We start from the raw sequence: 27,240 nt of genomic DNA, 5'->3' as shown, positions 1-27,240 counted from the left end.
AGCGTATATAACACAGTTAAATAAAACTTTAAGTATTTAGTATAATTCAACCTTAAATGATTATTATTTTTGGAGCTGGTGGCATATTTTAAGCTGTGAGTTCCCTTTTAAAAGTTTTTGCACATTTAAAATGAAAAATAATTCTGAGGGGCACGTTTTTTGTTTTTTCTTTCTTTGTTTTTTCAGATTTGAATGACACCTAGCTGAATACCATAACCTATCAGTCCATTTACAGTTCTATGATTTTTATTAGGTCAAAAACCTTTCAACAGAAACAAAAACTCAAGTTTCTCAAAACTTTATTAATCACAGTACATGGACAGAATATTTTATAGACAACAATCTATAATAATTACATCAATGACCATCAATATTAAATCACAAGTGCAAGTATTTAGTGTAAATGGTTTTTTTTTTTTAGATTATCACAGATCCTCCATATAATGCCTGACAACAAGAAGACAGGCACCATTGTCTAAATCACCATCATATTAGGAGACACCCTACAACCCAACCTTCATGTATGTTCAGTATTAAGTGTAGGATGATGATCTGACCCTGTGAACTGTTTTTTAATTCACTACATTAAGAGGGGTAAAATTTATGCAACGTAAATGTAAAAAAGGAGAAGAAATATTGTTTATTTGTATTTCGTTCTAATAGGTAAACAATAAAGACATAATTAGAAAAGACATGAATCACATTCCTAACACTTGCCTAAAAACTGCATGGAACATTTGCTACTACTGAGGACGTTCTACAGAAGCAGACTTTAAAAAATTAAAATGCCAAATATGTCAAAAGAATTTCAGCTTTAAAGTTATTTGGTAATTTATTTCAGCTTCACATTGAAACTAATGTGTGCTTTTGACCACCCTCTGTAATAGACCTGTGCGTTAAGTTCAACTCCCCCTTAACAAAATAGCTTATCTAGCTACAGTAAACTTTTACTTGGGTCTGTTTCGTTCTATGTGTAAACAGTGTAGATAGTAGCATAATGATTGTACGGGTTTAGTATTTGCTAAAGTGTTTATGCTTTAACTTTTTAATATGTTATTTTGAATCAATGACTGTGAGCACATTACCTTGTTTGTCATGTGTCAGACTCAGAAATGGTTTTATGCAAAGTGTAATGTACTTAAAACCCAAATAGGATGACATCGGTCTCGAGCCTATCCCAGGTGACACAGAGTAAAGCAAAGTACACCCTAATGTCACAAATAAAAAGTATTAAATGAAATCAAAAACAAGAGTCTTGAAAACAAAATGTAACCATATTTCCATAAAATGTCAAGCAGCAACAATGAAGCTCTTTTTCTTTAAGAGTAAAGTAAATGGTGTTACCAAGGCTCTCATTTGAGCAGAGGGCATAAAAAATGTTACACTGAAATAACATGCAGGCACTAAATTATCTATGACATTTTCATGGTCTATTTAAGAGTCACATTTTCTTGGCTACATCATTTCAAGTTTATTACTATTAAGAGCAACACAATAGTCATAACATTATGGACAGTTTTAACGGACAGTTTAGATTGATTGTGTTCATACAGAGAGTCAGCACTGACACTGTACTCTGTATCCAGGATAGGTGCGTGGCAGGATGAATGTATGCAGTGAGGCGACTCTTGCATTTGAGCACTAAAAGCAGCTTTATGCAACACTATGAGTCAACAACTAAAGTTCATTAGGAGTTAAGACATTTATTGTGTTTATTGCTATAGTAATTGTTACAGAATTACAACCACATGTGAAGTCGTACTTATGAATCTCATATATCTCAATTCATAAATGTAAAAAGGTTTAATGTTTTACATATTAGGGATATTTTCCCTGGTAATATTCAAAACAAGAGTGTTTTTAGGCCAGATAAAGAATAAAGCAAACTTTATGTTTCCCGATTCCAGAAATTAAGCAGAACAGTGCCACAAAAAACAACTAACGTAGCTTTAGAGAGCACTTTAATTTGACGTAAAAACCAACACTTTTTTATGTGAATGTGAAATGAAATACTTCAGTATAAGTTATAATGGCGAGATTTTGGAAAATACAGCTGTGTGATGTCTCATCATCTCCAGAGCAGACTGGCCAACATTTCTGTACAAAGACAAATTGTTTAACTGTTTTCTTTAAGTAGTTGTTTTCCAGGAAAAAGTAACTTCAACCAGACTTGAATACATGTACATGAACAGAAATGAATCTTTATTTAAAAAGATTCTAGGCTTATTTTAACAGATTTAATTTTCAGAAACATGAACATTCTACAAAATTTGCATTTACTACAACTAGCCTTCTTTTAGCTGTAGCTCAGGGCTAGTTGAATTTTATTTTGTTTAGATTGTGCTTCTCTTTTCTTAAACTGTCCAGAGTTACGTTTTCCCCCATTCTGATTTAACTCAGGATTGTATATTTTTAGAAGGATTTTGGAAAGGATCTATTTGTGCTGCGCCAACACATCATTAAAAATATTGAGGAAGAGGTTCACATGATACTCCTTGAAAACCAGAGCTGGGCGGAATCTGATTGTGCGATCCCCACAGCCCCCGAGGAGGACGCCTGCCAACGAAACAAAATGGAACAACAATAATTGTTTTTTACAGAGATATCAGACAGATATCTAGCACTTTCAAATATGATTCCTTTGATGACTTCGCTGATTAGTTTCAGCTATATTAAAGATAAGTTAAGGTTACTGCTAACAGAAATGACAACATCGTAAATTTCTTTACTCCTTTGGCTTTGCTAAGCCAAAGGATTATCCTCATTATTGTCTAGTTTTGCAAATATCATAAACTTGCCTTCCATGATCTCCATGAGTGCAAAACTGAACCAAAGGAGCCATCATAAAAAAGAAAAACACCATATATTGATATGCTTTATACCTTTGTCTCTGGCCTTGAGCATGATCCTGTCACGTGTGGCATCATCACAGGCATCAATGGCACAGAACGTCCCCTGTCCTCGGGCTCGACTCAGTATGCTGGGGTACTGAGCCTGCGGAAAAAAGCCACGTAATTTATGATCACGACCATTCAAAGCATTCAAATGCAGCATTACGCTCAGTTAGTGTCGTGTTTTCAATAAAACATCCGTAGTAGTTAGCAAGCTTCTTTATTTTAACGTGGCTCACATCCATGTACGTAAACATAACCTGCCGCTGCTTCTACGACACAGTATATATCACAATTTGGTTAGACAGCCCCCTAGTGGTGAAGCTGAACTACCCACATAACTCCTATCAACACATCCCCTTTTCTTTAGATGTTATCTGCTGAACAACACTATGGAAACATACCTAACATTGCATAGCTTGAATAACATCACAAACACTTGTGACAGTGTAAACTACGGAACACACAATAATGCAGAAAGTTCCTTTTTGATATATGCATATATATCTAGCTATATATGTATACACCAACATATACATATATATATATATGCTTAAAGGTTTAGTCTATCAGGTGGCTTGATAGAGCGTGCTGATCTTCTGACAATGGGTGACTGGTCTCTTTGCTCCACACTGTCCTTCACGGGTGTTGTTGGTTCAGGTGGTGTGTTGTTGTCATCACACTGTTCTTCCGATGGTCCCATTGTCTTTTGAGTGTACAGTAAACTCCTCCGATTTCTCCTTAATATCAGTCCATCTTCAGTTTTCACATTGTACGATCTTGGGTTTACCTCCTCCAGTACAGTTGCTCTCTTTTCCCAGATGTTTGCATCTTCCACTCTGACTGCTTCATTGGGTGCGAGTGGTTTTAGACTTTTTGAGGACTTGTCAAAGTTGACCTTTTGTCTCTTCTGCAACTGTTTCATTTTGTCTCTCACTTGTTTATGTTTCCTGGTTGTTGTGTAAGGAAGAGTGGTCCGTAGTTTTCTTCCCATTAATATTTCTGCTGGTGACTTGCCATGCTCCAGTGGTGATGCTCTGTAGCTCAGTAGTGCCAAATAAGGATCTGCCTTACCATCTTGTGCTTTCTTTAGTAACTGTTTCACAATGTGCACACCTTTCTCTGCTTTCCCATTGGACTGTGGATGCAGGGGGCTTGAGGTCACATGTTTAAAGTCATATTCCTGAGCAAATAGTTGGAATTCTCTACAACTATAGCAAGGTCCATTGTCACTATGAACAATCTGTGGTATCCCATGTCTAGCAAATATTGATTTCATGTGCGTTATGACACAAGTAGCTGACATGTTGGACAATAATGCCATCTCTGGATAGTTTGACAAGTAATCAATAACCAGCAGGTAGTTTTTTCCTCCTAGGTGGAAAATGTCTGTTCCGACTTTCTGCCATGGTTCCTCCGGTATGTCTGTTATGGTCAGAGGCTCTTTTGGTTGTTTTGCCTGGTGTTTGATACACGTATCACAAGTGGAAACCATTTGCTCAATGTCTGCATTTATACCTGGCCAATAGACTGCTGTTCTGGCTCTCCGTTTGCATTTCTCTATGCCTAGATGTCCCTCATGCAGTCTTTTCAGGATGTCTCCTCTCAGTGAGTGTGGAATTACTACTCTGTTTTGTCTTAGCAGAAGTCCATTCACAACACTTAGTTCTGCTCTTATGTTGTAGTATGTTTTGCATTCACCTCTTGGCCATTTCCCATTCAACAGTGTTATAACTCTTTGCAGACTAGAGTCCTTTTGTGTTTCAGCCTTGATCTGATGTGATTTTCTGTCTGACACAGGAAGTGACTCTGCTACCAGGTTTACATGTATATTTACATCCATCTCTGTGGAGCTTTGCTCTTTGTTTGGGGTTGTGGCCCTAGAGAGTGCATCTGCTAACACAATGTGTTTACCTGGTGTGTAGATCAAGTTGAAATCATAGCGCTGTAGTTTCATCATCAATCTTTGAATGCGTGGAGACATTTCACTTAAGTTTTTCTTGATTATGGCTATCAATGGCTTGTGGTCAGTCTCTGCCACAAATGTTGGCAAACCATAGACATAGGTGTGGAACTTTTCAAATCCAAAAACAAGCCCCAATGTCTCTTTTTCTATTTGGGCGTAGCGAGATTCTGTCTCTGTCATTGCTCTTGAGGCATATGCCACTGGCCTCCAGTGGTCTCCATAAGCCTGCAACAACACTGCGCCGATCCCGGCCTTCGATGCATCTGTTGACACTTTTGTTTTTCTTTTTGGATCAAAATACGCCAAAACTGGCTCTGTTGTAAGTGTCTTTTTCAGTTGTTGCCACTCGTTTTCCAGTTCTTCATTCCATCTGAACTCGCAGCTATTGTGTAGAAGCTGTCTCAGGTGCACTGTTTTGGCCGCCAGGCTTGGGATGAATTTTCCAATAAAGTTAACCATTCCCAGGATTCTCAACACACCTTTTTTATCTTCAGGACGTGGCATTTCCAGTATAGCTCGTAGCTTTTCCTTGTCCGGCTCGATGCCTTCGGCTGTCAGCTTGTCACCGAGAAAGGTAATGTCACCCACGCCAAACTGACATTTTACTCTGTTCAGTTTAAGTCCATAACGTTTCACCCTTTCCAAAACCTTTACTAGTCTCTCATTGTGCTGCTGTAGTGTGGATCCCCACAAAATGATGTCGTCCATATAAACTCTGACTCCCTCGATTCCCTCGATCATATGCTCCATGGTCCTGTGGAATATCTCAGGAGCTGAAGAAATTCCAAAAGGCATTCTCAAGAAGCAGTAACGCCCAAATGGCGTGTTGAACGTGCAGTATTTTGTACTGTCCTCATGAAGCTTGAGTTGCCAAAATCCTTGGGACGCATCTAGTTTGCTAAAAAATTTTGCACCAGCCATTTCACTTGTTATTTCTTCTCTTGTAGGTATCTGGTAATGCTCTCTTTGTATGTTAGCATTTAAGTCTTTCGGATCCATGCAGACTCTAAGAGCGCCGGTTGGTTTTTTAATGCACACCATGGAGTTAACCCATTCAGTAGGTTCTTCAACTTTTCTTATGACTTCCAGTGCCTCCATCCGCTCTAGTTCCTCTTTAAGCTTGTCTTTAAGAGCAGCTGGAACACGTCGAGGTGCATGAACCACAGGCTGAGCTCCTTCTTTCAGCTTTTATCTTGTAGGTGAAGGGTAAGACTCCAAACCCCTTGAATATGTCTGGGTACAGATCCACGATTTCTTTCACACTTTTGGGCTCAGAGCTGTTTATACTGTATACCCGTCTGACTAGGCCGAGACTCTCACATGCTTTATCTCCCAACAGAGATTCATGTCCCTCTGGCACAATGATAAACATCAGACTGTGATATTTTCCTTTTACTTGTACCCGGAGCCTGCATTTACCTTTGGTTTTGATTGGTTCTCCATTATATGCTTGGAGTAAACTGTTATTTTGGAATATGTGTGGTTTCGTTTTCATCGCTTTCACATCCAGCTCATTCACCAGATTAGCCTTGGCTCCTGTGTCCAGTTTGAAAGTTACCAGGGCTCCGTTCACTGGTAACATCTCTGTCCATTTGTCCTGCTTCACTGTACTGACTGCAGGTTGGTCCATGGGTGTATCTTGCTGCATTACCATTCCCACAAAAAACGTGTCACTGAGAGCAGTTTCTTCTACTGTGTGTACTCTTTCTTTTTGTTTATTCTTTGAAAAACATTGCTTGGCAAAATGGTTTTGTCCATTGCATTTTTTGCATATTTTACCATAAGCTGGGCATTGTTTCCTTCCATGTTTTGTGCCACATCTTTTGCACAAGAAAGTGTCTTTTGATTCTTTCTGTTCTTTTTTGTACGTGCGCCCTGCCTGCCGTGTATTAACTGCAGCTACAGCTGTGCTTTCCGTGTCTGTTTCCCTCGGCGACCTGCTGAAGGTTTTTGCATGTTGTATGGCGAGCTCGCTGGCATGACATACTTTCACAGCACTTGCTAAAGTCAGATCCGCCTCTCTCAGAAGCCTCTCTCTTATCTTTATATCTTTTATTCCAAATACGATCGGATCTCTTATCATAGATTCTTGCAGCTGTCCAAAATTGCATGTTCTTGCCTTTAACTTGAGGTCAGTCAGAAACGTATCAAAACTCTCTGAAGGTTGTTGTATACGTGACCGAAAGACGTACCTCTCAAATGTTTCATTCTTTTTGGGCGAACAGTGTTCATCAAACTTTCTCACTACTTCGTCAAACTTTTCTTTGTCTTCTGCAGTTGCGAACACAAACGTGTTATATACTTCCACCGCTTGTGGACCTGCTACGGTAAGAAGCAGTGCAATCTTCCGTGTATCAGGCTTACTATCTAGGCCGACAGCTTGCAGGTATAGCATAAACCGCTGTTTAAAAGTTCGCCACTCACAGTCCACATTTCCGTTCCAGTTGACGGCATCTGGTGGCTTAACACTGTCCATGATGACCTGCTTTACTACCCCACTCCTGGTACCATGTCGTGTTTTCAATAAAACATCCGTAGTAGTTAGCAAGCTTCTTTATTTTAACGTGGCTCACATCCATGTACGTAAACATAACCTGCCGCTGCTTCTACGACACAGTATATATCACAATTTGGTTAGACAGCCCCCTAGTGGTGAAGCTGAACTACCCACATAACTCCTATCAACACAGTTAGTAAGCTTAAAAACCAGCAAAAATATTCAGGTCAATGATTAACAACCAAAGAATTTTGAAGTGATGTACTAACTTGAAACTTAAAAGCTAATAATATTTTTTTTAAATGCTACTGCCTCCATTCTCTGTCTCTCACACTTACATGTTTCAGATCAAACAAATTTTTGTATTAGAAAAAGACAACATGAGTAAATACAAAATACAGTTTGTGGCAGATAAGAGGCACAGCGCAACCACGTTTCCATGTTTTTCAGCATTTTATTATTACTCCGGTTGCCGTACACAATCGGCCGCAGCTTGGCAGCTCGCAGGCACACACAAACGACAAGAACCACAAATACAGGACCCGGTACAGATTTTGAAACTAGCAAGGTATGATTGTAGGTATGATTGCGATGCCGCGCAGGTGAGGTGGACTCACTTCTGCTCCACGGACAGTTTTAGTTAAGGCAGGTTTTCAAACATGAACGGCCACGAGTTTGGACCAAGTTAATTAAAAAAAACAAAAAAAAAACAGTACCTGTAGCTCATAGAGGCCATTCAGCAAAGCTTTGCCAGAGCGGGTCACTTCCTCCAGAAGATTTTCTCTCCGAATCACATTGAGAACCTCAGAAAGGAACAAGTTCTTTGACGGGTCACCCATCCATGTGTTAAAGATGCGGTAGGGCTGCGGAAAGCACAAGAACAAAACACTGGATACTGGGTAGTAAAAACCTAAAATAAAAAGAACAGCTAAAACTTATCAAAATGGGTAGGGAAGGGGGCTGATTCCTGTTTCAGCTGACACTGGGCAGGAACCCCTGTGATGCACCAGCACTCTCGACAGGCTGTATATCAGTGTAGAAACATTTACGTGTCTGCATCATGGCAACAAAGATGAAAACTACCAGAAAAGAATTGTGTCACAACACACCAAAACTGACTGCCAAATCATTCAGATAAACATTCAATTTGTAAAATTGAAATGATATTCCTATTATTAAAGTTATAAAAACTATTAATATTATGAAGAATAACAACAACAGACTTTCACAACTGCTTTTTTGTGAGACAGAATCTTTTAACTGTGACATGTAATATTGCTGGATGTGGTGCCTCTTCTATTTCCACCTCTGCAGGAAGCCACTCCCACACTAAAATGTTTAAACTCATTTCCTTTAAAACTAAGCTAACTTTTATTGGTTAGCTGATTCTAAATCTTATGTGGTGCTTTTCTCCTCTGCCTGAGCACTAAAAGCCTCATTCATCTAATCACATAGGCACTTATTTCTATGCTTTTTCTATGCAAGTTCTTTCTATCTAAAATTCACATGTATAGTCCAGGAGAGCAACTTGAGGTTGGAATTAATGCCCAAGGGTATTTGGCATGCAGACAGGAGCATCCGGGGATTGAACCACCAACCTTTCGATTAGTAGATGACCTGCTATTCCTCCTGAGCCCATTACAAAACTAATGTAATGTAGAACTTACAAAAAACAAATAAGTTGGAATTTAAAATTTAAAATTATTGTAGAAAAACAGACATAAAAATGTCAAACCTTGTCTGCCTGTAATTCATCCTTGTGGTAGTAACCCCCACTCAGAAGCTTCTTGCTGAAAGAGACAACGTCAGCAGGGTCGTCCATACCCCAGTGCTCATGGGCCCAAAACTTTCCTGTGCCTCCGCCACCAGTCTGGACCTCATCCACATGAAAAGCACAGCCATGCTGAGGGGGGAAGCAAATATACTCAGTATACCTCTGCCAGAAATTTTGAATCTCTGAACTCCAAAGCAGACAATCTTGACTTTTTCTCCTTGGTTCTGGATGAGAGCTGTGATGTCCGAGACACAGCTCAGTTACCACTCTCTGTACGTGGATTAACAAGGGTTCAATGAAAAAGACCATGACAGGGAATGCTTCAATCACAGAGGTAACTGCATGCTTGGACAGGGTGAAATAGGACACGCTGACACAACAGGGAAAAATGTTGGACCTTTAAAGCAGATCCAAGATAAAGTGACTAAAATAAACCCTGAACCTAAATTGTTATTTTGCATTGTATTGTGCATAAGGATGTGTTGTGTTGGTCAGTGCTGAAAATTAACCATGTTTTTGGTATTATAAGTAAAATGGATAATTTCATAAGGGCATGAGCACTCAGTCACACAGTTTGTCGCACTTTGCAACTTACTGACTGCTATGACAGAGGCTACAGTGTAGGACCTGAGAGCAGAAATTGTGAAAAGAAAGGCAAGGACATTCCAGTGACTTCAGATACAGAATGGAAGGCAGATACTGCAGCTATTGCTGTTGATGTGACTGGAACAAATGTACAAACTAAACTCCAAAACAAAACAAACACTGTGGGTAATGAAGTTGAACAAATCCAGATACAGATCCTCCCTTGGTGATGATCACCTTTATTCACAATTGTTTTGGGGAATGTTAGTTAAAATGGAATCAAATCTTGGTGTTGTTATTACACAACACCAACATTGCATTTTTAATTGTATCATCTCCTCTTCCCAGTAGCAGTGTATAAATATATCACATTAATATTGAGCAGAATATTAAATTCAGCTTATTGGTGCAGCCCTCCAAAATGGTCCCAGTTTCTCATGTGGGCCCTTTCCACAACATTATCAAAGAAACTGTATACATATTTTTGAGACCATTTTCAGTTCCTGCTCTTCCTGCACCCCTTTATGATTCCCATGGACATATCTATACATATCTTTAAAAATATTTTAGCAACATTAAAACACTGTAAGTCTAGAAAAAAAGCCCCCAATTTTTTTTTATTATGATTAACTCCCACATACAAACCAGTCTGTCTTTAAAGCTAGTGTCTTACCTTGCGTGCAATATTGCGCAGTCTTCGGAAGAAGTCTGGCGAGGCGTGGTTATCGCCGCCTTCGGCCTGAATCGGTTCAATTACAATTCCCGCTACAGGTTTTCCCTTCTGTCTCCACTTCACAATCAAATCTTCCACCTTGAGTTGCACACAAGAATTCCAACATCACACACAACATGGCACTTTTTTGTCAAAGTGATATAACTTAAATCAGTCATTCATAACATTAAAGCAACATTAAAGTTCAAGTTCAAATTTTATTCGCCACATGCAGTGGCAGGTTGCCCTGCAGTGGAATGAACCCGCCCCCCGACCTTACACACACAACACAGACATCACATGGGGATACAAGTCAGAGAACGGTTGCATTACAGAAAAACCACTGAAATGTACACTACAATGGGAAAGTACAAGAGGAAAAAAAAAGAGTTCTCTACTCATGCTGGGCTATAGGAGAACAGCTGGATCCGCTTTCTTAATTCTCCGATAAGCCAGATGTCAATTTGTCCTGTGATATCAGGTATCACACCTGAAGTTGGGAATTGGTTGATCGTACTAGTTTTTCAGCATACAGTGTACAGCATCTTCACTGAAACTCAGAACAGTGTGCTTCTATGTAGAGCCATATGCAGGAGCTTACACTGTTTTCTAATGCTTTCTACCCGCATAATTGAGCATGCGACAAATACTGTATGGCCCTAGCACCGGCTGACCAGTTGCCTTTTGTTGGACCATTTGTAGTAGGTACTAACCACTGCATACCCAAAAGACAGTCTTTTTTCTCATTATACCCCATGTTTTGACAGGTGCCAATATAATGTGATCAATTTTATTTTCAGTTTTACTGTAATGTAAACTGCAATATGTGTAATGTCATGAAAAAACAACAATTACTTAAACTTCAAAAATACAATCTCAAAAAATGAAAAAATGAAAAGAACAAATTAAAAAACACATGAGATCTCATCACATCTAAAATAAAAATCATCCTCAAAATTAATAATTTCATGGACTAGCTAATGTGTTATTGCAGTATCAAAATGACACTCTGTATTTTTATGGCCCCCAATGAGATGATGCATGGTGTCCTGGAGGACCTTCTTCCAGATTTGGATTTGGGCAAGTCTGAGATGCAACCTGGTGGTGTCGAATGGACTGAAACATAGCATAGGGGGCATTCACTGGTATCAACTCCTTCATTCTCCAGCAGTTGCCTGCATACTCTTGCCACATGAGGCCGGACATTGTTATGTACCAGAAGAAACCTAGGACTCTGCACCAAGTATACCTAGGGCTCTGGCAGTGCTCGTCCTGTTCCACCTAGGGGTGATCGTGGCTCAAGAGTTGGGAGTTCGCCTTGTAATCGGAAGGTTGCTGGTTCGAGCCCCGGCTTGTACAGTCTCGGTCGTTGTGTCCTTGGGTGAGACACTTCACCCATTGCCTACTGGTGGTGGTCAGAGGGCCCGGTGGTGCTAGTGTCCGGCAGCCTTGCCTCTGTCAGAGCTACAATGTAGCTACAATGTAGCTTGCCATCACCAGTGTGTGAATGTGTGCGTGAATGGGTGGTAACTTCGTGTGTAAAGCGCTTTGGGGTGCTTAGGGACTAGTAAAGCGCTATATAAATACAGGCCATTTACCATTCCACCTTGCACAAAGGAGCAGATACTAGTTCTGCTGATAGGTTAAAAACCTTCAACTCAAATCAAAACTGTTATATATTAAAAAAAAAAACATTTTGCTTCCTGTGATGACATTTTGGTCTGTACCTTATGGTTGTTCACATATACTCATATAGTATCTTTTCTGTGTATACATACAGCCTACCTCCTCCAAACAACGAGCCTCTTCCTCAGCGTTCTCTCTGGTAAACTCATCCAGTGGGTACTGTAGTCTGGGGAATGGGGCAACAGGCCAATCAAATGATGGAATGTCCAGTTTGTGGATCGCTTTGGAGTGTGTTGTTGCCAAACAACCTTAACAAGGCAACAGCAATGAATTAGTAACAAATCCACAAAGTTAGAATATGCCTTTTGGTTTTATCTTTCCAAAAAGTCTAATGATTGCCATCATCCACTGGGAAATTTGCAAGTTTGCTCACTTACGAAAAAATTAACAATCTCTAACAGTATCATTTTAATAGACAAAGAATAGCAACCAAAAATCCAGAAAAACACATTAAATAAAATGAATAAATTTGCACGTCATTGACTGAAAGTATTTGATCTCCTACAACGCAGCCAGAATTCTGGTTCCCAGAGACTGACTGAAATCTGGCAGACAATTAATCAATCAATTATACATACTCCTAATATTCACTTGCTATGTGTTCACCGGTCTATAGACTCAGTTTGTTCCATTCAAACCTCCTCCGGTGGGGAAGGATTGTAGACTTCCCCAAGGCTGGAATGGGTTACAAGACCATCAACAAGAAGCTTAGTGAGAAGGTGACAACTGTTGGTGCAATTATTCCAAAACAGAAGAAATAGAAAATAGTCGCCCTCAGTCTGAAGCTCCACATTAGATCTTGCATGCACCTCACGGGGAGAGCATGATCATGGTAAAGGTGTAACACAGTAAGCTATAAAGGATTAAAATCATGTGGTGTTTGTAAAGTTTCCCTGCTTTAGCAACTGGCCTGTCTACAGCGAAAATCTAAATGATTCAGAGAAGGCTTGTGTGCTTTTGTCAGACGAAGCCACATTCAAACTGGAATAAGGAGAAAGAAGAATGCTGAGGATTACCCAAAGAACATTATGGTGGAAATACTATGTGTCAGGGCTGTTTGTCTGCTAAGGACACTTCACTGCTTTGAGAGGACAATGAACGTTATCATGTCCCAAAAAATCTTGGAAGAGAAGCTCCTTCTCTAAGCCAGAACACTGAAGAGGGCTCGTAGATCTTCCAGCGAGACAATGTCCTAAAGCATAGCACCAATGGAACATAGAAGGGACTAAGGAAGAAGCAGGTAAAGGTCAAAGAGTGGCCTAGCTAGTCTCCAGACCTCAGTAGAAAATCTCTGGGGGAAGCTGAAGCTTCAATTTGCTAAGCAGCAGCCAAAGAGGAGTGCAAAAATCCTTTCTGAAATGTGTGCAAATCCAGTGAACTACAAGAAGTAAAGTACTAACCAAAAAAGGTTTCTCCACCAAGTAATACGTTGTGTTTTGTGTAGCGACCTGTATTTTTATGTATCATTACTTACTTAATGACATGCAAATAAGTTTACAACTTTTATGTAATTCATTTTTCTGGATTTCTGGTTGATAATCTGTCTCTCTTCATTAAAATGAAACTACCATACAATTAGAGATTAATTTCTTTTTAAATGAGCAAACTTACAAATTCAGGCAAAAATCAAATAATGATTTCCCCAGTTGTACAAAGAGCACACTGACTTGAGTCTAAAGTTTCAAACTGACATCATACAGGATTAAATACATACAATGCTTGTGTATTTGTGAAAAGCTATAAAAATGCTACATGTGGACCCTTGAGCTTTCAATTTTTACATGTTTGAGGTGTTATTAATCAAACTTCTATTTTTATAGCACAGGCTTTTGTATGATAACAGCTGGGTTGTTTTGCATCACTGAGCAATCTGCCTGGACCGTTTCCAATCCCTCAGATGAAAAAGTATTTATAATGTGCCAGTGTATTATTATGCATGAACTGTTTTACAATAAAACAGTTGTAGTGTACCAGCTCAAATTTGGGTATAAAAACATGAATTCAGTTTGTTATTTGTTCAATAAATACCACTGTAATTGTTTTATGACAGGTGCTGTTGTTTTAACAGTAGCAAAAATGTATACAGTATTTAACATACCTAATGTTCTTCCATGGAAACCCCCCATGAAAGATAAAATACTGAGTTCTGGACAACCTGGTGCCTGAGATCAAAAGACATAAGGATTCAATGACACTAAGCAAGAGAAAAGACAAACATCAAGAAATAAGAAGCAAATATTGAGTCCAATATGGCAGGAAAGTGGTGAATAACTTAATGAATAGTGAGACCTGGTTGATCATGGAGGTGTTCAGTTCTTCATTAGTTGGTGTGTTTGGGCCTCGTTCTTTGTTCTAAGTAAAAAAAAAACCCACAGAGATTAAATTCATTTTAATTCCAACTTGTTGGTTTACATTTTTTTTCCTACTCAATACAAGACAGCTATCTCCTGTGGTGACCTTTTGTTTGCTTTAGGTTTTGTGTTTTTGTCCGAGATTTTTGTCCGAGATTTGGATTCAGTTGTCTGTTATAGTGTTACGATCAAATAATATTACTGATAATAGAACATCACAGAACATTACTACAAACCCAATTCCAATGAAGTTGGGATGTTGTGTAACATGTAAATAAAAACAGAATAAAATGATTTGCAAATCCTTTTTTACCGATATTCAATTGAATACACTACAAAGAAAAGATATCCAATGTTCAAACTAATAAACTTGTTTGTGTTGTTGTCGTGCAAATCTTCACTCATTTTGAATTTGATACCTGCAACATGTTCCAATAAAGCTTGGACATGTTTACCACTGGGTTATATCACCTTTTCTTTTAACAACACTCAATAAGCGTCAATAAGAACTGAGGACACTAATTGTTAAAGCTGTGTAGGTGGAATTCTTTCCCATTCTTGGTTCATGTACAACTTCAGTTGCTCAACAGTCCGGGGTCTCCATCGTCATATTTTGCACTTCATAATGCGCCACACATGTTCAATGGGAGACGGGTCTGGACTGTAGGCAGGCCACTCTAGTACCTGACTCTTTTACTACAAAGCCACGCAGTTGTAACACATGCAGAATGTGGCTGTGCATTGTTCTGCTGAAATAAGCAGGGATTGTCTGGCTTGGATGGCAGCATATGTTGTACCTTTCAGCATTAATTGTGCCTTCACAGATGTTACCCATGCTATGAGCACTAACACCCCCCATACCATGTGGTCACCAGATATAATTTAACATGGTGTTAACAAATTAAATCAAATTTGCACTCACTTACCCTATACCAGATAAAAATAGCTTTGTAAGCATTTTCATTGGAGCAAGCACCACAGGACATTGTCTGAACACGAGTCATTCCACTAGGTGCCACCTGACAGAAAGCAAAGTAGGAGTAACAAGGATTATCATTATTATCATTGCACAGCTACCATTATCTGCAGAAATAGCAATAAAGGCAAATAATACATTATGGAGTTACATGAAAACTAGAATGTAAGAACAACCTGTACACAAATTTAAATTCTAAATGTGTGTTAGATAGTTGTTATCCATGAATTTTAAAATGTACTGTTTTACAAAAAAAAGCAGAAAAAATATTAGTGTGATAGCTCAAATTTGGGTATAAAAAGATAAACTCAGTTTTTGTGTGTTTCTCACTGAGAGAAGACTTTCGGTGATTTTGTCTGGAAAGTTCTCAGGTGGCAGGATTCCCAAGGCTGGCCGATTCACAAATGTACTCTGAAGAAAGACAAAAATATCTAGTACATGCAAATACGCAGAGTCTTGTTCAGACTTTTTCAAAAGGATGTTACATGTACTTACATATATGTCCTACTTGTTAAATCCCAAACCAAAACAAATATTAGGATTTACATTCACTTTAAAAACCATTTGTTGTTTTACACCTCACCTCTCCTCTGAGAACATACAGGAAGCTCAACATTAGACATAAGAATGATGAAAACACTCAGTGGACACATATGTTGGAGGTGCCACTTTCATGTTCCAGTCAGAATATTTATAATAAAACAAAAAACAGAATGAGATTTGAGTCATGGTCCTTTAGCCCTGAGTTGAATTGTTGTCTAATGCCTTTATTTTTCAGTGCTGTGTCCACTTAATACTACACTATATAACTTTCTAACACTTATTAATAAAAAAAAGCATAGCATTATTGAGGCACTGCAAATTATTTAATCCCAACACAGGTTATTCTATCTATATAACCATATGCTTAGCTAAAATTGTGATCTATGAGTTCTATGGAGGTAACTGTGTCTTGAGATCATGGATGATGATTCTACACCAAAAAATCATCATATGATCATTGTCCAGCTTGCTTACTCACAGTGGCATTGTGAGGAAAGATTGTAACTGCTGTATGATGTCAGAACTGTGGTAGCTTAGCATAATTTACCCTAAACTGCTCTAATGGAAATCACAATTGTCTGTATAAAACACAGAATGCAATTCCTTTGACTACTGTATACTTAATCATTCACTGCAATGCCATCTGCTCCATATCTTTATTTTCCCTGATAAAAGAAACGAACTTACCAAATTGTTTGGATTGGTCATCACTTTGAGGAGAGCAGGGTGGTTGTAGCCTATAGGAGCACACAACAGGAGTGGTTTTACAAAGGAAGGTGCATCGCATACACCATTTCCTTCAAGTATGCTATTAAAATAAGTATTATTAGTTTTATTGGAAAGTATACAAGTAAACTACGTATATCCCTGTTCCGTTGGACAAACCACAGTGGAAATGCAAAGTAGCTCAGTGTATCAAAATTGACTCCGACAGTAATACAGTACAACAAGTCTAATGGCAGCAAAGTGACCACATATATAATTGATCCAATTGTATCAAAAGAACCAGTAAACACCATAGTTATCTATGATTTGCCCTGCTTTAAAAAATAAAAAAGCAACATCATGATAGTTAATCAGTATTTGTCTGTTAAGCTCCTCGTTTGCACCAACAAGACGCTTGCCATATATGTAATACTGCCTTTAAAACCAGTTTTCAATTGAAAAACAGATATAGATTACAGATGAGACACAGTAGTCCCCATTGCTTTTTAGACTTGAGTTAACTAGATGAAATGGAAAAACATTTGAAATCATAAATTATGACACAAAAAAATTTCATAACATTAGAAAAATTAATAATGATAATACATTTTAAGCATGCAGCCATTCATCTACACCAGCGGTCCCCAACCCCCGGGCCTCGGACCGGTCCGTGACTCGTTTGGTACTGGACCGCGAGAGTTGAGGCTCAGGGCTGAAATGTATAGTTTTCAGGGTTTTTAATCGGTTTTCAGCGTTATTTTGTTATCGTTTTTATCATTTACTCGGTTTTCCTTGGTCTTTTCATGTGTGTTATGAATAAATTTTCTTTTTTTCGGTACCGGTACTAGTTTTATTTTGTTGTATTTATCCGCAACACCTTAAAGGCCGGTCCATGAAAATATTGTCGGGCATAAACCGGTCCGTGGCGCAAAAAAGGTTGGGGGCCGCTGATCTACACAGCCAGCTACATATAGTTTTTTCTGATGGATGTTAAGGTAGACTCCTTTACACACACACACACACACACACACACACACACACACACACAGAAAGAGTACAAACTGAGGGCTTATATGCATCCATCCATCCATTCGCTTCCGCTTGTCCTTTTCAGGGTCGCGGGGGGCGCTGGAGCCTATCCCAGCTGTCATAGGGCGAGAGGCGGGGTACACCCTGGACAGGTCGCCAGTCTGTCGCAGGGCCAACACACAGGGACAGACAACCATTCGCACTCACATGCATTCGCACATTCACACCTAGTGACAATTTTGGATTATCCAATTAACCTATCCCCACAAGCTGCATGTCTTTGGACGGTGGGAGGAAGCCGGAGTACCCGGAGAGAACCCACGCAAACACGGGGAGAACATGCAAACTCCACACAGAAAGACCCCGGCCTGATGTTGGAATTGAACTCAGGACCTTCTTGCTGTGCGGCAACAGTGCTAACCACCGTGCCACCGTGCTGCCCGGCTTATATGCAAATTATGTTTTTCATACTAACTTGTCTTAAGTACAAAACCATTGCACTTTACACTGAGTTAACATAGCCTGGCAGAATTTGTGATTTTTTTGGCCATTTTTCAGACAATATAAATTAAAATTCAAAAACGTCTTTCACTCATGGCTCATGGCTGGGTGAAACCATTTATTATCCAACCATAGTGTCTGCCCTTTTTCAATGACAGCTATGCAATATAAAATAACATTTGTTATGATTATAGATTTCATCCCTGTCTCACAATTCAACAATCTAAACTGAAGTTATTACATAAATATCTGTACTAACCAATTGGGATGGAAGAAATCTGAGTGTAGATATCCAGCATGCGGTTCCCATCCACATCCACTAGGTAGTTCCCTTTGCTCTCCTCATAGTTACAGAAAAAGTTGATGGCACCAGTATTCTGGGGAAAAACATGTTATGTATTAAAAACCTCACATGGTACTTACGATTAAGAGTATAAAGATATTCATAAATTATTCTCGAGTCTAAATACAACGCTTTCAAATCCGGGGACCAGGAGGCATACAGTGCTGCCAGGGCCAACCTGAGAAGAGGCATCAAGACTGCCAAGCAGCAGCACAGGAGGCGTATCGAGGCCAGGTTTGAGAACAACACAAACCCAAGGCAGGTCTGGGAGGGCATCAGGGCTATCACGGACTACAAAAGAAGAACACCATCACCCTCAGCCGACAGTTCTACTCTGGCTGAGGATCTAAATCTCTTTTATGCCCGTTTTGACAGGGAGAACACCGACCCTGTCCTGTCCCCTCTCCCCTCAACCGACCCTGCTCCGGTCCTGAGCACTCATGAGCTGAGGCGTGTGTTCCGGAGCATTAACACCAGGAAGGCGGCCGGGCCGGATGGAGTGCTGGGCCGGGTGCTAAAAGACTGTGCTGCGGACCTGGCGGACGTCTTCACCTCTATATATAACACCTCGTTGTCCTGTTCACTGGTACCATCCTGTTTCAAAGCAGCAACCATCGTTCCCATCCCAAAACAGTCAAATGTCACATGTCTGAACGATTTCAGACCTGTGGCACTCACCCCCATTCCCGCCAAATGCCTGGAGAGACTGGTCATTAAACACATCAGAGCTGCTTTTCCACCATCCCTGGACTCGCACCAGTTTGCATACAGGGAGAACCGGTCAACCGAGGATGCGATCGCCACAGTGCTGCACACATTACTGAAGCACTTGGAACACAGGAATACCTATGCACGGCTCCTCTTTGTAGACTACAGCTCGGCTTTTAATACCATCCGGCCATACAAACTACGTCCCAAACTCCACCAACTGGGACTTAACTCCTCTCTGTGCAACTGGATTGTGGACTTCCTCACTAACCGTAGACAGAGTGTCAGAGTGGGTAAGAACACCTCTTCCACCCTTGTGGTCAACACCGGTGCCCCTCAGGGGTGTGTTCTGAGCCCTCTGCTATACACTCTCTTCACCCATGACTGTATTTCCTCCTGCGCGTCCAATCTCATTGTTAAGTTTGCAGATGACACTACAGTGCTCGGACTTATATCCAACAATGATGAGACAAACTATAGGACAGAGGTGCAACAACTAGAGTCATGGTGCCACGACAATAACTTGGTCTTAAACACCAAAAAGACCAAGGAGATCATTGTAGATTTCCGGAAGAGGGGTCATAACAACCATCTGCCTCTCTTCATTGGCAGTGAGGCGGTGGAGAGGGTGAGCAGTTTTAAATTCTTGGGGGTAACTGTGACCGAGGACCTGTCCTGGGGCAACCATATCACCTCAGTTGTACGGAAGGCCCAACAGCGCCTCTACTACCTGAGGAGACTGCGGAGCGCACACATTCCCAGATCTCTGATGTTGAACTTCTACAACTGTGCCATCAGCAGCGTTCTGACGTATGGATTTCTAGTGTGGTTCCCCAGCTGCACCAAGGCCGATCAGCAAGCACTCCAGCGGGTGGTGAAGGAAGCTGGCAGAATTATCGGAACAAGTCTGCCAGAGATCAGTAATATCTTCCCCACTCGCTGTCTGAGGAGGGTGCACAGTATCCTGCGGGACCAACATCACCCTGCGCGCCACCTTTTCCATCTGCTGCCCTCAGGGAGAAGGTACAGGTCTATACAGGCCAGAACATCCAGACTGGCCAACAGCCTGTATCCACAGGCTGTGAGGCTCCTGAACTCTCTGCCCCCCTCTCACGGACAATAACCATATCCAACTTCTTAATAGCAATGAACTGGTCTGCATTGGTGCATCATATCTTTATTCTCTTCCCCCTCCTGCCCCCCCCCCCCTTTCTTAAATAGATAACTATCATATCTGATATCATATCTCACAGTACAATAATATTGAATGGGTTGCATTGTTGTATTTTGTCATGTTTCTCAGGTCTTTGTATGAATTTCTACGAACATTATTGCTAAGGATTGTCTTATTGCATTGGAGTCACACTGGGTTAAATATGTACACTTGGGTTTTAAGGGGTATTTATTATTTTCTTCTTTTTTTTTGGGTTGTATGGAAGCCCCAAACGCAATTTCATTGTTCTTGACAATGACAATAAATAAATAAATACTAAATACTAAATACTACATATGATAACCAAAAGTCTGTAAAGACAAAAGCAGCAAGTTATTTGCTATAAAAAACAGTGCAGTTTAACAAAACAGCACAGTTTAGCATATGTTTAGAAAATAAATTCAGCCTATTATGGTTCTTGAAGAATCTTATGTTGAAGGTAAACATAACGCCTTCAATTCATTCTGCATTTGTAACCTTTTAACAGTCTTTCTAGCATGCTTCAAAGTTTCCTTGAAAATTATTAATAACTTTATTGTTACTACAATACAAACAATTAGAATAAAATTATATCAAAATCCACACACAAACACCTGCACAATATGAAGACATCACTTGCATAATGCCATCTCTGGTATCACTGAGCTTCAGATACGACAGAAGCACCATATAACCTTAAGAGTGGATGGTGCTAAAAAAAGAGGGAACAGCATATTGTGCTCCAGGAATTATTTATGTAGTTCACTGACTTAACATACTTACAGACCCAATCTACCAACACACACACAGAAGCATGGCATAGTCATTGTAGCTAGAGAAAAAGTATTACAATTTCAAGAGAATATGTATTACTATCAATTAATATTTAAAGGCAAACATGTTAGAATAAGCTGACAGAGCTCTCGTAGGACATCCTATCTGTATGTCATACTTAGATGCGGTTTTTGCTTATTTTGGCCTGAATACAATGAGCCATTTGAACATTTGAGGTCACCGTTTGTCTGACTGCCTTTCTAAAACATGTCTAGGTTTGTGTGTGTGTTCCACATTTTTGTTTGTAATGCTGAAAAGTTTCATACAATGATGAGTGTAGTTGTTGCCTCAGTGTCACTACATACCTACTAACTACAGTAGAGACCTACTACGGAAGATAAAGTGACTTTTAAAAATGATATACAGTGGGGCAAAAAAGTATTTAGTCAGCCACCGATTGTGCAGGTTCCCCCACTTAAAATGATGACAGAGGTCAGTAATTTGCACCAGAGGTACACTTCAACTGTGAGAGACAGAATGTGAAAAAAAAAAAATCCATGAATCCACATGGTAGGATTTGTAAAGAATTTATTCGTAAATTAGGGTGGAAAATAAGTATTTGGTCACCTCAAACAAGGAAAATCTCTGGCTCTCACAGACCTGTAACGTCTTCTGTAAGAAGCTTTTCTGTCCCCCACTCGTTACCTGTATGAATGGCACCTGTTTGAACTCATCATCTGTATAAAAGACACCTGTCCACAGCCTCAAACAGTCAGACTCCAAACTCCGCCATGGCCAAGACCAAAGAGCTTTCGAAGGACACCAGGAAAAGTATTGTAGACCTGCACCAGACTGGGAAGAGTGAATCTACAATAGGCAAGCAGCTTGGTGTGAAAAAATCAACTGTGGGAGCAATCATCAGAAAATGGAAGACATACAAGACCACTGATAATCTCCCTCGATCTGGGGCTCCACGCAAGATCTCATCCCGTGGGGTCAAAATGATCATGAGAACGGTGAGCAAAGATCCCAGAACCACACGGGGGGACCTGGTGAATGACCTGCAGAGAGCTGGGACCAAAGTAACAAAGGTCACCATCAGTAACACACTACAACGGCAGGGAATCAAATCCCGCAGTGCCAGACGTGTTCCGCTGCTGAAGCCAGTGCATGTCCAGGCCCGTCTGAAGTTTGCCAGAGAGCACATGGATGATACAGCAGAGGATTGGGAGAATGTCATGTGGTCAGATGAAACCAAAGTAGAACTTTTTGGTATAAACTCAACTCGTCGTGTTTGGAGGAAGAAGAATACTGAGTTGCATCCCAAGAACACCATACCTACTGTGAAGCATGGGGGTGGAAACATCATGCTATGGGGCTGTTTTTCTGCCAAGGGGACAGGACGACTGATCCGTGTTAAGGACAGAATGAATGGGGCCATGTATCGTGAGATTTTGAGCCAAAACCTCCTTCCATCAGTGAGAACTTTGAAGATGAAACGAGGCTGGGTCTTCCAACATGACAATGATCCAAAACACACCGCCCGGGCAACAAAGGAGTGGCTCCATAAGAAGCATTTGAAAGCCCTGGAGTGGCCTAGCCAGTCTCCAGACCTCAACCCCATAGAAAATCTGTGGCGGGAGTTGAAAGTCCGTGTTGCTCGGCGACAGCCCCAAAACATCACTGCTCTCGAGAAGATCTGCATGGAGGAATGGGCCAAAATACCAGCTACTGTGTGTGCAAACCTGGTAAAGACCTATAGTAAACGTTTGACCTCTGTTATTGCCAACAAAGGTTATGTTACAAAGTATTGAGTTGTATTTTTGTTATTGACCAAATACTTATTTTCCACCCTGATTTACGAATAAATTCTTTACAAATCCTACCATGTGGATTCATGGATTTTTTTTTCACATTCTGTCTCTCACAGTTGAAGTGTACCTCTGGTGCAAATTACTGACCTCTGTCATCATTTTAGGTGGGGGAACTTGCACAATCGGTGGCTGACTAAATACTTTTTTGCCCCACTGTATCATGTTATTAAAATGCAATATACTAAAAAATGTTCAGTTATTAATGTACAAACATAATCAGTGAAATAATTTCCAAAAAAAATATGCAACCCCTGAAAAACACACACACACAAAAAAAGACCAGTTCACCAGTTTCCAATGCCAACTTTTGTTCAATAAATATTTTCTGCATATCCACCAAAAGCAGCCAGCTTGTTATAGCCTGAACATGATTAAAAATTTTGCATATTGAAATTTGTTCAGGTATTTCTTTTAGATTACAAAGTTGCTGAACATCTTGCAAATGTGATGACTGCATAATTTTTGCCAGCGGTTGTAGGAGATCAGTATCCAGAACCAGTATCAACCGAAACAAGGCATTCAGTAAAAACAAATAAATAAACTCATATATAAAAGGATGGAGAAGTACTCTTGTTGTATTTATGCTGTTGTAGACAATCATGCTCAACTGTAAGTAGCAGAAACCACAAATACTAACACACACATCTCACCTGTATTTGTCCCAGTTGTTTCATCAGCTCCTAGAAATAGAAAGAGAGAGAAAAGCTTTTGATTGCAATAAATGTGTCTGTGTGTGTGTGTGTGGTGTGGTGTGTGTGTACACCATTACTTGTGATCGTGGACCAGGGACTGTAGTTGTCATGGAGGGTCCATCGTAGTCAAACTCCACCTGTGTCTTTGCTGCTGCTTTGCTGACATATCTGCAACCTTGTGGAGAAACCACAAAAAAGTTCATAAATGTGTGGGTGTGAGGGGTGTAATATTTGGTACTTATTTTGTGGTCATGTCCTGGTGTTTTACATGTGGTGCCAGCCATGATAGAAACAAATAAAGTGCTGGCAACTTTTGCTTCTTTGTTATGATTTTTTAAAGGCAAATATACTCTAATACTGTCCCTAACTATGTCCTCTGTCCTGGATAAGCTCAGGGCAGCTTGGGAGCAAATAAGGAAATTTATATTTTTCCATAGTTATATCTCAAACAACTATACAACAAAATCCATAGTATCTGCCCCGACCGTTACAGTGTCCTCTATCCCGGTAACTCTGACTCACAGTTGAAAAACAAGATAAGCCCAGAAACTAGTTCTTACTGGTTCTGGACAATTTGGGGTCATCTTTACTGAGCTAGCGGTTACAGCAACAAGTTCTGTGAACTGAAATAGCTCATCTCATGGATGACTAGGCTGTTAGTTGATCTACTATCAAACAAGCAAAGATAAGGTTTAAAGCTCATATCAGTGCTCCGCTGGACATTTATACCAACCGTTTATGAAGCAGTTGCAGGTGAACACTTTCTTGAGATAAATTTAGTTGCTCCAAAACACACATTTATATATAGTTAGTCCACACGCTTGGGAACAGCAACACTTTTTTGTGATTTTGCTTCTGCACACAACCAGACTGGAATTAAAATGAACAAAATAAGTCTGTACTTCAATCACATCTTGAAGGGCAGAGCTTCAACTTTAAATCCACAGTTGTTGTAATGCATTAATTATTTATAGCATATTATACAGTCTAGACAGCTTCCTCTTTCACATTGTTTTACTATATAAAACAGCCTTTATGGAGACGCCTGTCACAAATCCAGTTTATCGGATAACGGCAGCTGTCTGTAGACAGATTTTGCCAACGCAATAGTGTCCCATGTGTAGTGAATAATTTACTTGTTACTCAGATTTACAGTAGTATGTCTGGCTTCGTGGTTATGGACAGAAGACCTTTGACACACCACTCAGTCACTCATCTTGGAAAAGCACAAACATGTGTATTGATAAGCACATCCTCCTTCGGTTTAAACATTTACACTGATTACACAATGCTATTCTGCTTTCACTGCTTTACCCATGAGAGGTATTAAAATTGTATTTTCAGATGAGACATTTCAACTAAAAAAAATCATCTGAAAATTCTTAAAGTCACTTTGAAATAAGCAATACATTCCTCACATGTGGAAAAGCTTAGCCTATTAGCTGTGGCACTAATATGGCTGGAAGAATAAGATTAATTTACACAATGGTCCAAACAGTTTTAAGACACTCTCCAACACTGGTAACACATCTTTACCTACTGAATGTTATATCCTGACTAGAAAACAAGGATCTGGTGTAGTGCTAGATTTACCTGAAGCACTGAGCCACACGTTTTTCTGCAGAGAGAAAGCCAGCTGACGACGGATCAAGGAGGTTGCCATGGCAAAAAGCCACAGTCAAAAAGTGTGAGAGACAGGCAAAAACTGTGCTCAGCTTCTAACGTCTCCAAGTCACCTATAAAAACAAAGGAAAGAAAGAGGGAAAGGGGAAGAAGGGGGAAGGGGGGATCAGAGAGAGCAGAGAGGTGCAAAAAAGCAAACAAAAAAAAGCACATTAACTTTATTAAATAAACAAGAATGTGGCATCTGTCACAGCAGAGGAGTCAAAAGTGTAGGTTTTTTACAAAGTCATTCTAGCAGCAAGTCTCATATCTATGCAATCTTGGATTAAATCCTGGGGTATCTTGAAGCCACTATCTAAAAGAATGGAGAGAGAGCCAAAACTCTTTAATTTAATAATCACCAGAACATAAAAACAAACACGGGGTAGAGAATGACCAATCAAAATAATTGCAAATGGCTTCAAATAGTTTGTGATTTTGAACCAAAATGAGGTTTTTCAGTGACTTCACATCCAGTGATGGGTGAGTATTCCCCTTTATCCCTAAACTATGCTTCTTCTGTGGAAACCTGTGAAGCATTCTTTCCACACCCGACCATATTTAACTGAATTCTGTAGGACCCCAGCCTCGCTGTACACATATAAAAGTATTTTTTCCTTCTCCTTACCAAACCCCTCCCACACACAAGTGTTTGTGTCGTTACTTCCAGTGCCACACTCTGCTTGACCTGTCTACAGTGTAACACATTCCAAAGCAATGTGTTACTGTAAACACATTACATTCTTCAGTAAAGTAGTAACATATTACGTATTAAATTTAGTAATTACATTACAGTTACAATTATGTGAATATGAGCTCTTGAGTTGTTTGCACACTACTGGGTGGAAAAAAGAAAATCAAATATAAATGTTATTTTTAAGTCAAGCGACAGCACTGGATTCACCGCTGACATCAGGTGAACTCCAGTAAGCCCTGGAAAGTATGCTCAATAATAAGGCTGCAGGTCCAGATGGATTTCCAGCAAAGAATTCTGGCAGCAGTGTTCCACACAATGTTACAGGAAATATAAGAAAATGGCAGACTACCAACAAATATGAATTCTGCCAACGTCTCCTGCTAAAACCAGGCAAAGACCCTGTTCTTCCCACCAGCTATTGTCCGATATCCCTTATCAAGGTTGACATGAAAATAATCTGCAAAGCTCTCTCAAAGAAATTAGAGAAGAAAACCTCCCTCATAATATATCCTGACCAAACTGGTTTCATAAAAGTCATCAACAGATACATGTAGATCACTTAATTTAATAGACTATTCGTGCAGTAAAAACATTGAAACCACAATATTGTCTCTAGATGCAGAAAAAGCGTTTGACAGAGTGAACTGGAAATTTTTATTTACACCTGCCCCTGCGGAGGTCCTTCTAGGGCTCTCATGGTCCACTAGATGTCTGTGGCCTGGATCTCTTCCATGCCTGCTTAATGTCCTGGGGGCTATGGCTACCCAGACCTACTATTAGACAGTGGTGATTTACTGGGAACACTATATTATATTCATATAGTATTATTCAAGGGTGTTTGAGAGTTTGATGATGTTAAAATTTGGGCAAGCCCACTACCAGAAGAACTTTTTGTTAAAATATTTGTTATTTTTTAAGGTAGAGAGTAGCACTTTAACTACTATGACAATAGTATTCTATGATAAAAAGAACTAAGGGTAGAGTGAGGCAAAGGCAGGGATGGCTGTATGCACTTTCTCCTCATTCATCATGTGTTATGTAACACTGTCTGCAGGAACAGGAAAAATCCAGTTATCTGCTTT

At 39.9% G+C, this 27,240-nt stretch overlaps 1 protein-coding gene across 1 annotated transcript in view; it reads right to left on the bottom strand.

The window, feature by feature from the left end:
• Positions 1 to 312: 312 nt before the first annotated feature.
• Positions 313 to 27,240, bottom strand: part of abat (4-aminobutyrate aminotransferase) — a 35,811-nt gene continuing 8,883 nt past the window's right edge. The window contains exons 2-16 of the mRNA XM_085351348.1: positions 25,393 to 25,535; positions 23,877 to 23,974; positions 23,758 to 23,787; positions 18,476 to 18,593; positions 16,669 to 16,718; positions 15,769 to 15,849; positions 15,389 to 15,481; positions 14,401 to 14,463; positions 14,210 to 14,273; positions 12,211 to 12,359; positions 10,387 to 10,524; positions 9,090 to 9,257; positions 8,071 to 8,217; positions 2,883 to 2,994; positions 313 to 2,556 (exon numbers count right to left, since the gene is read on the bottom strand). Coding sequence (XP_085207474.1) covers positions 2,435 to 2,556; positions 2,883 to 2,994; positions 8,071 to 8,217; positions 9,090 to 9,257; positions 10,387 to 10,524; positions 12,211 to 12,359; positions 14,210 to 14,273; positions 14,401 to 14,463; positions 15,389 to 15,481; positions 15,769 to 15,849; positions 16,669 to 16,718; positions 18,476 to 18,593; positions 23,758 to 23,787; positions 23,877 to 23,974; positions 25,393 to 25,462 — 1,503 coding nt within the window. The 5' untranslated portion in view covers positions 25,463 to 25,535 and the 3' untranslated portion in view covers positions 313 to 2,434. The remainder of the gene's footprint in view (positions 2,557 to 2,882; positions 2,995 to 8,070; positions 8,218 to 9,089; positions 9,258 to 10,386; positions 10,525 to 12,210; positions 12,360 to 14,209; positions 14,274 to 14,400; positions 14,464 to 15,388; positions 15,482 to 15,768; positions 15,850 to 16,668; positions 16,719 to 18,475; positions 18,594 to 23,757; positions 23,788 to 23,876; positions 23,975 to 25,392; positions 25,536 to 27,240) is intronic.

The sequence above is a fragment of the Diplotaxodon limnothrissa genome, linkage group LG4 (assembly GCF_057381915.1).
Source record: "Diplotaxodon limnothrissa isolate DT_005_m linkage group LG4, D_limnothrissa_male_GT1.1, whole genome shotgun sequence".
NCBI classification, from domain to species: domain Eukaryota; kingdom Metazoa; phylum Chordata; class Actinopteri; order Cichliformes; family Cichlidae; genus Diplotaxodon; species Diplotaxodon limnothrissa.
This window is presented reverse-complemented; position numbering and strand designations above follow the sequence as displayed.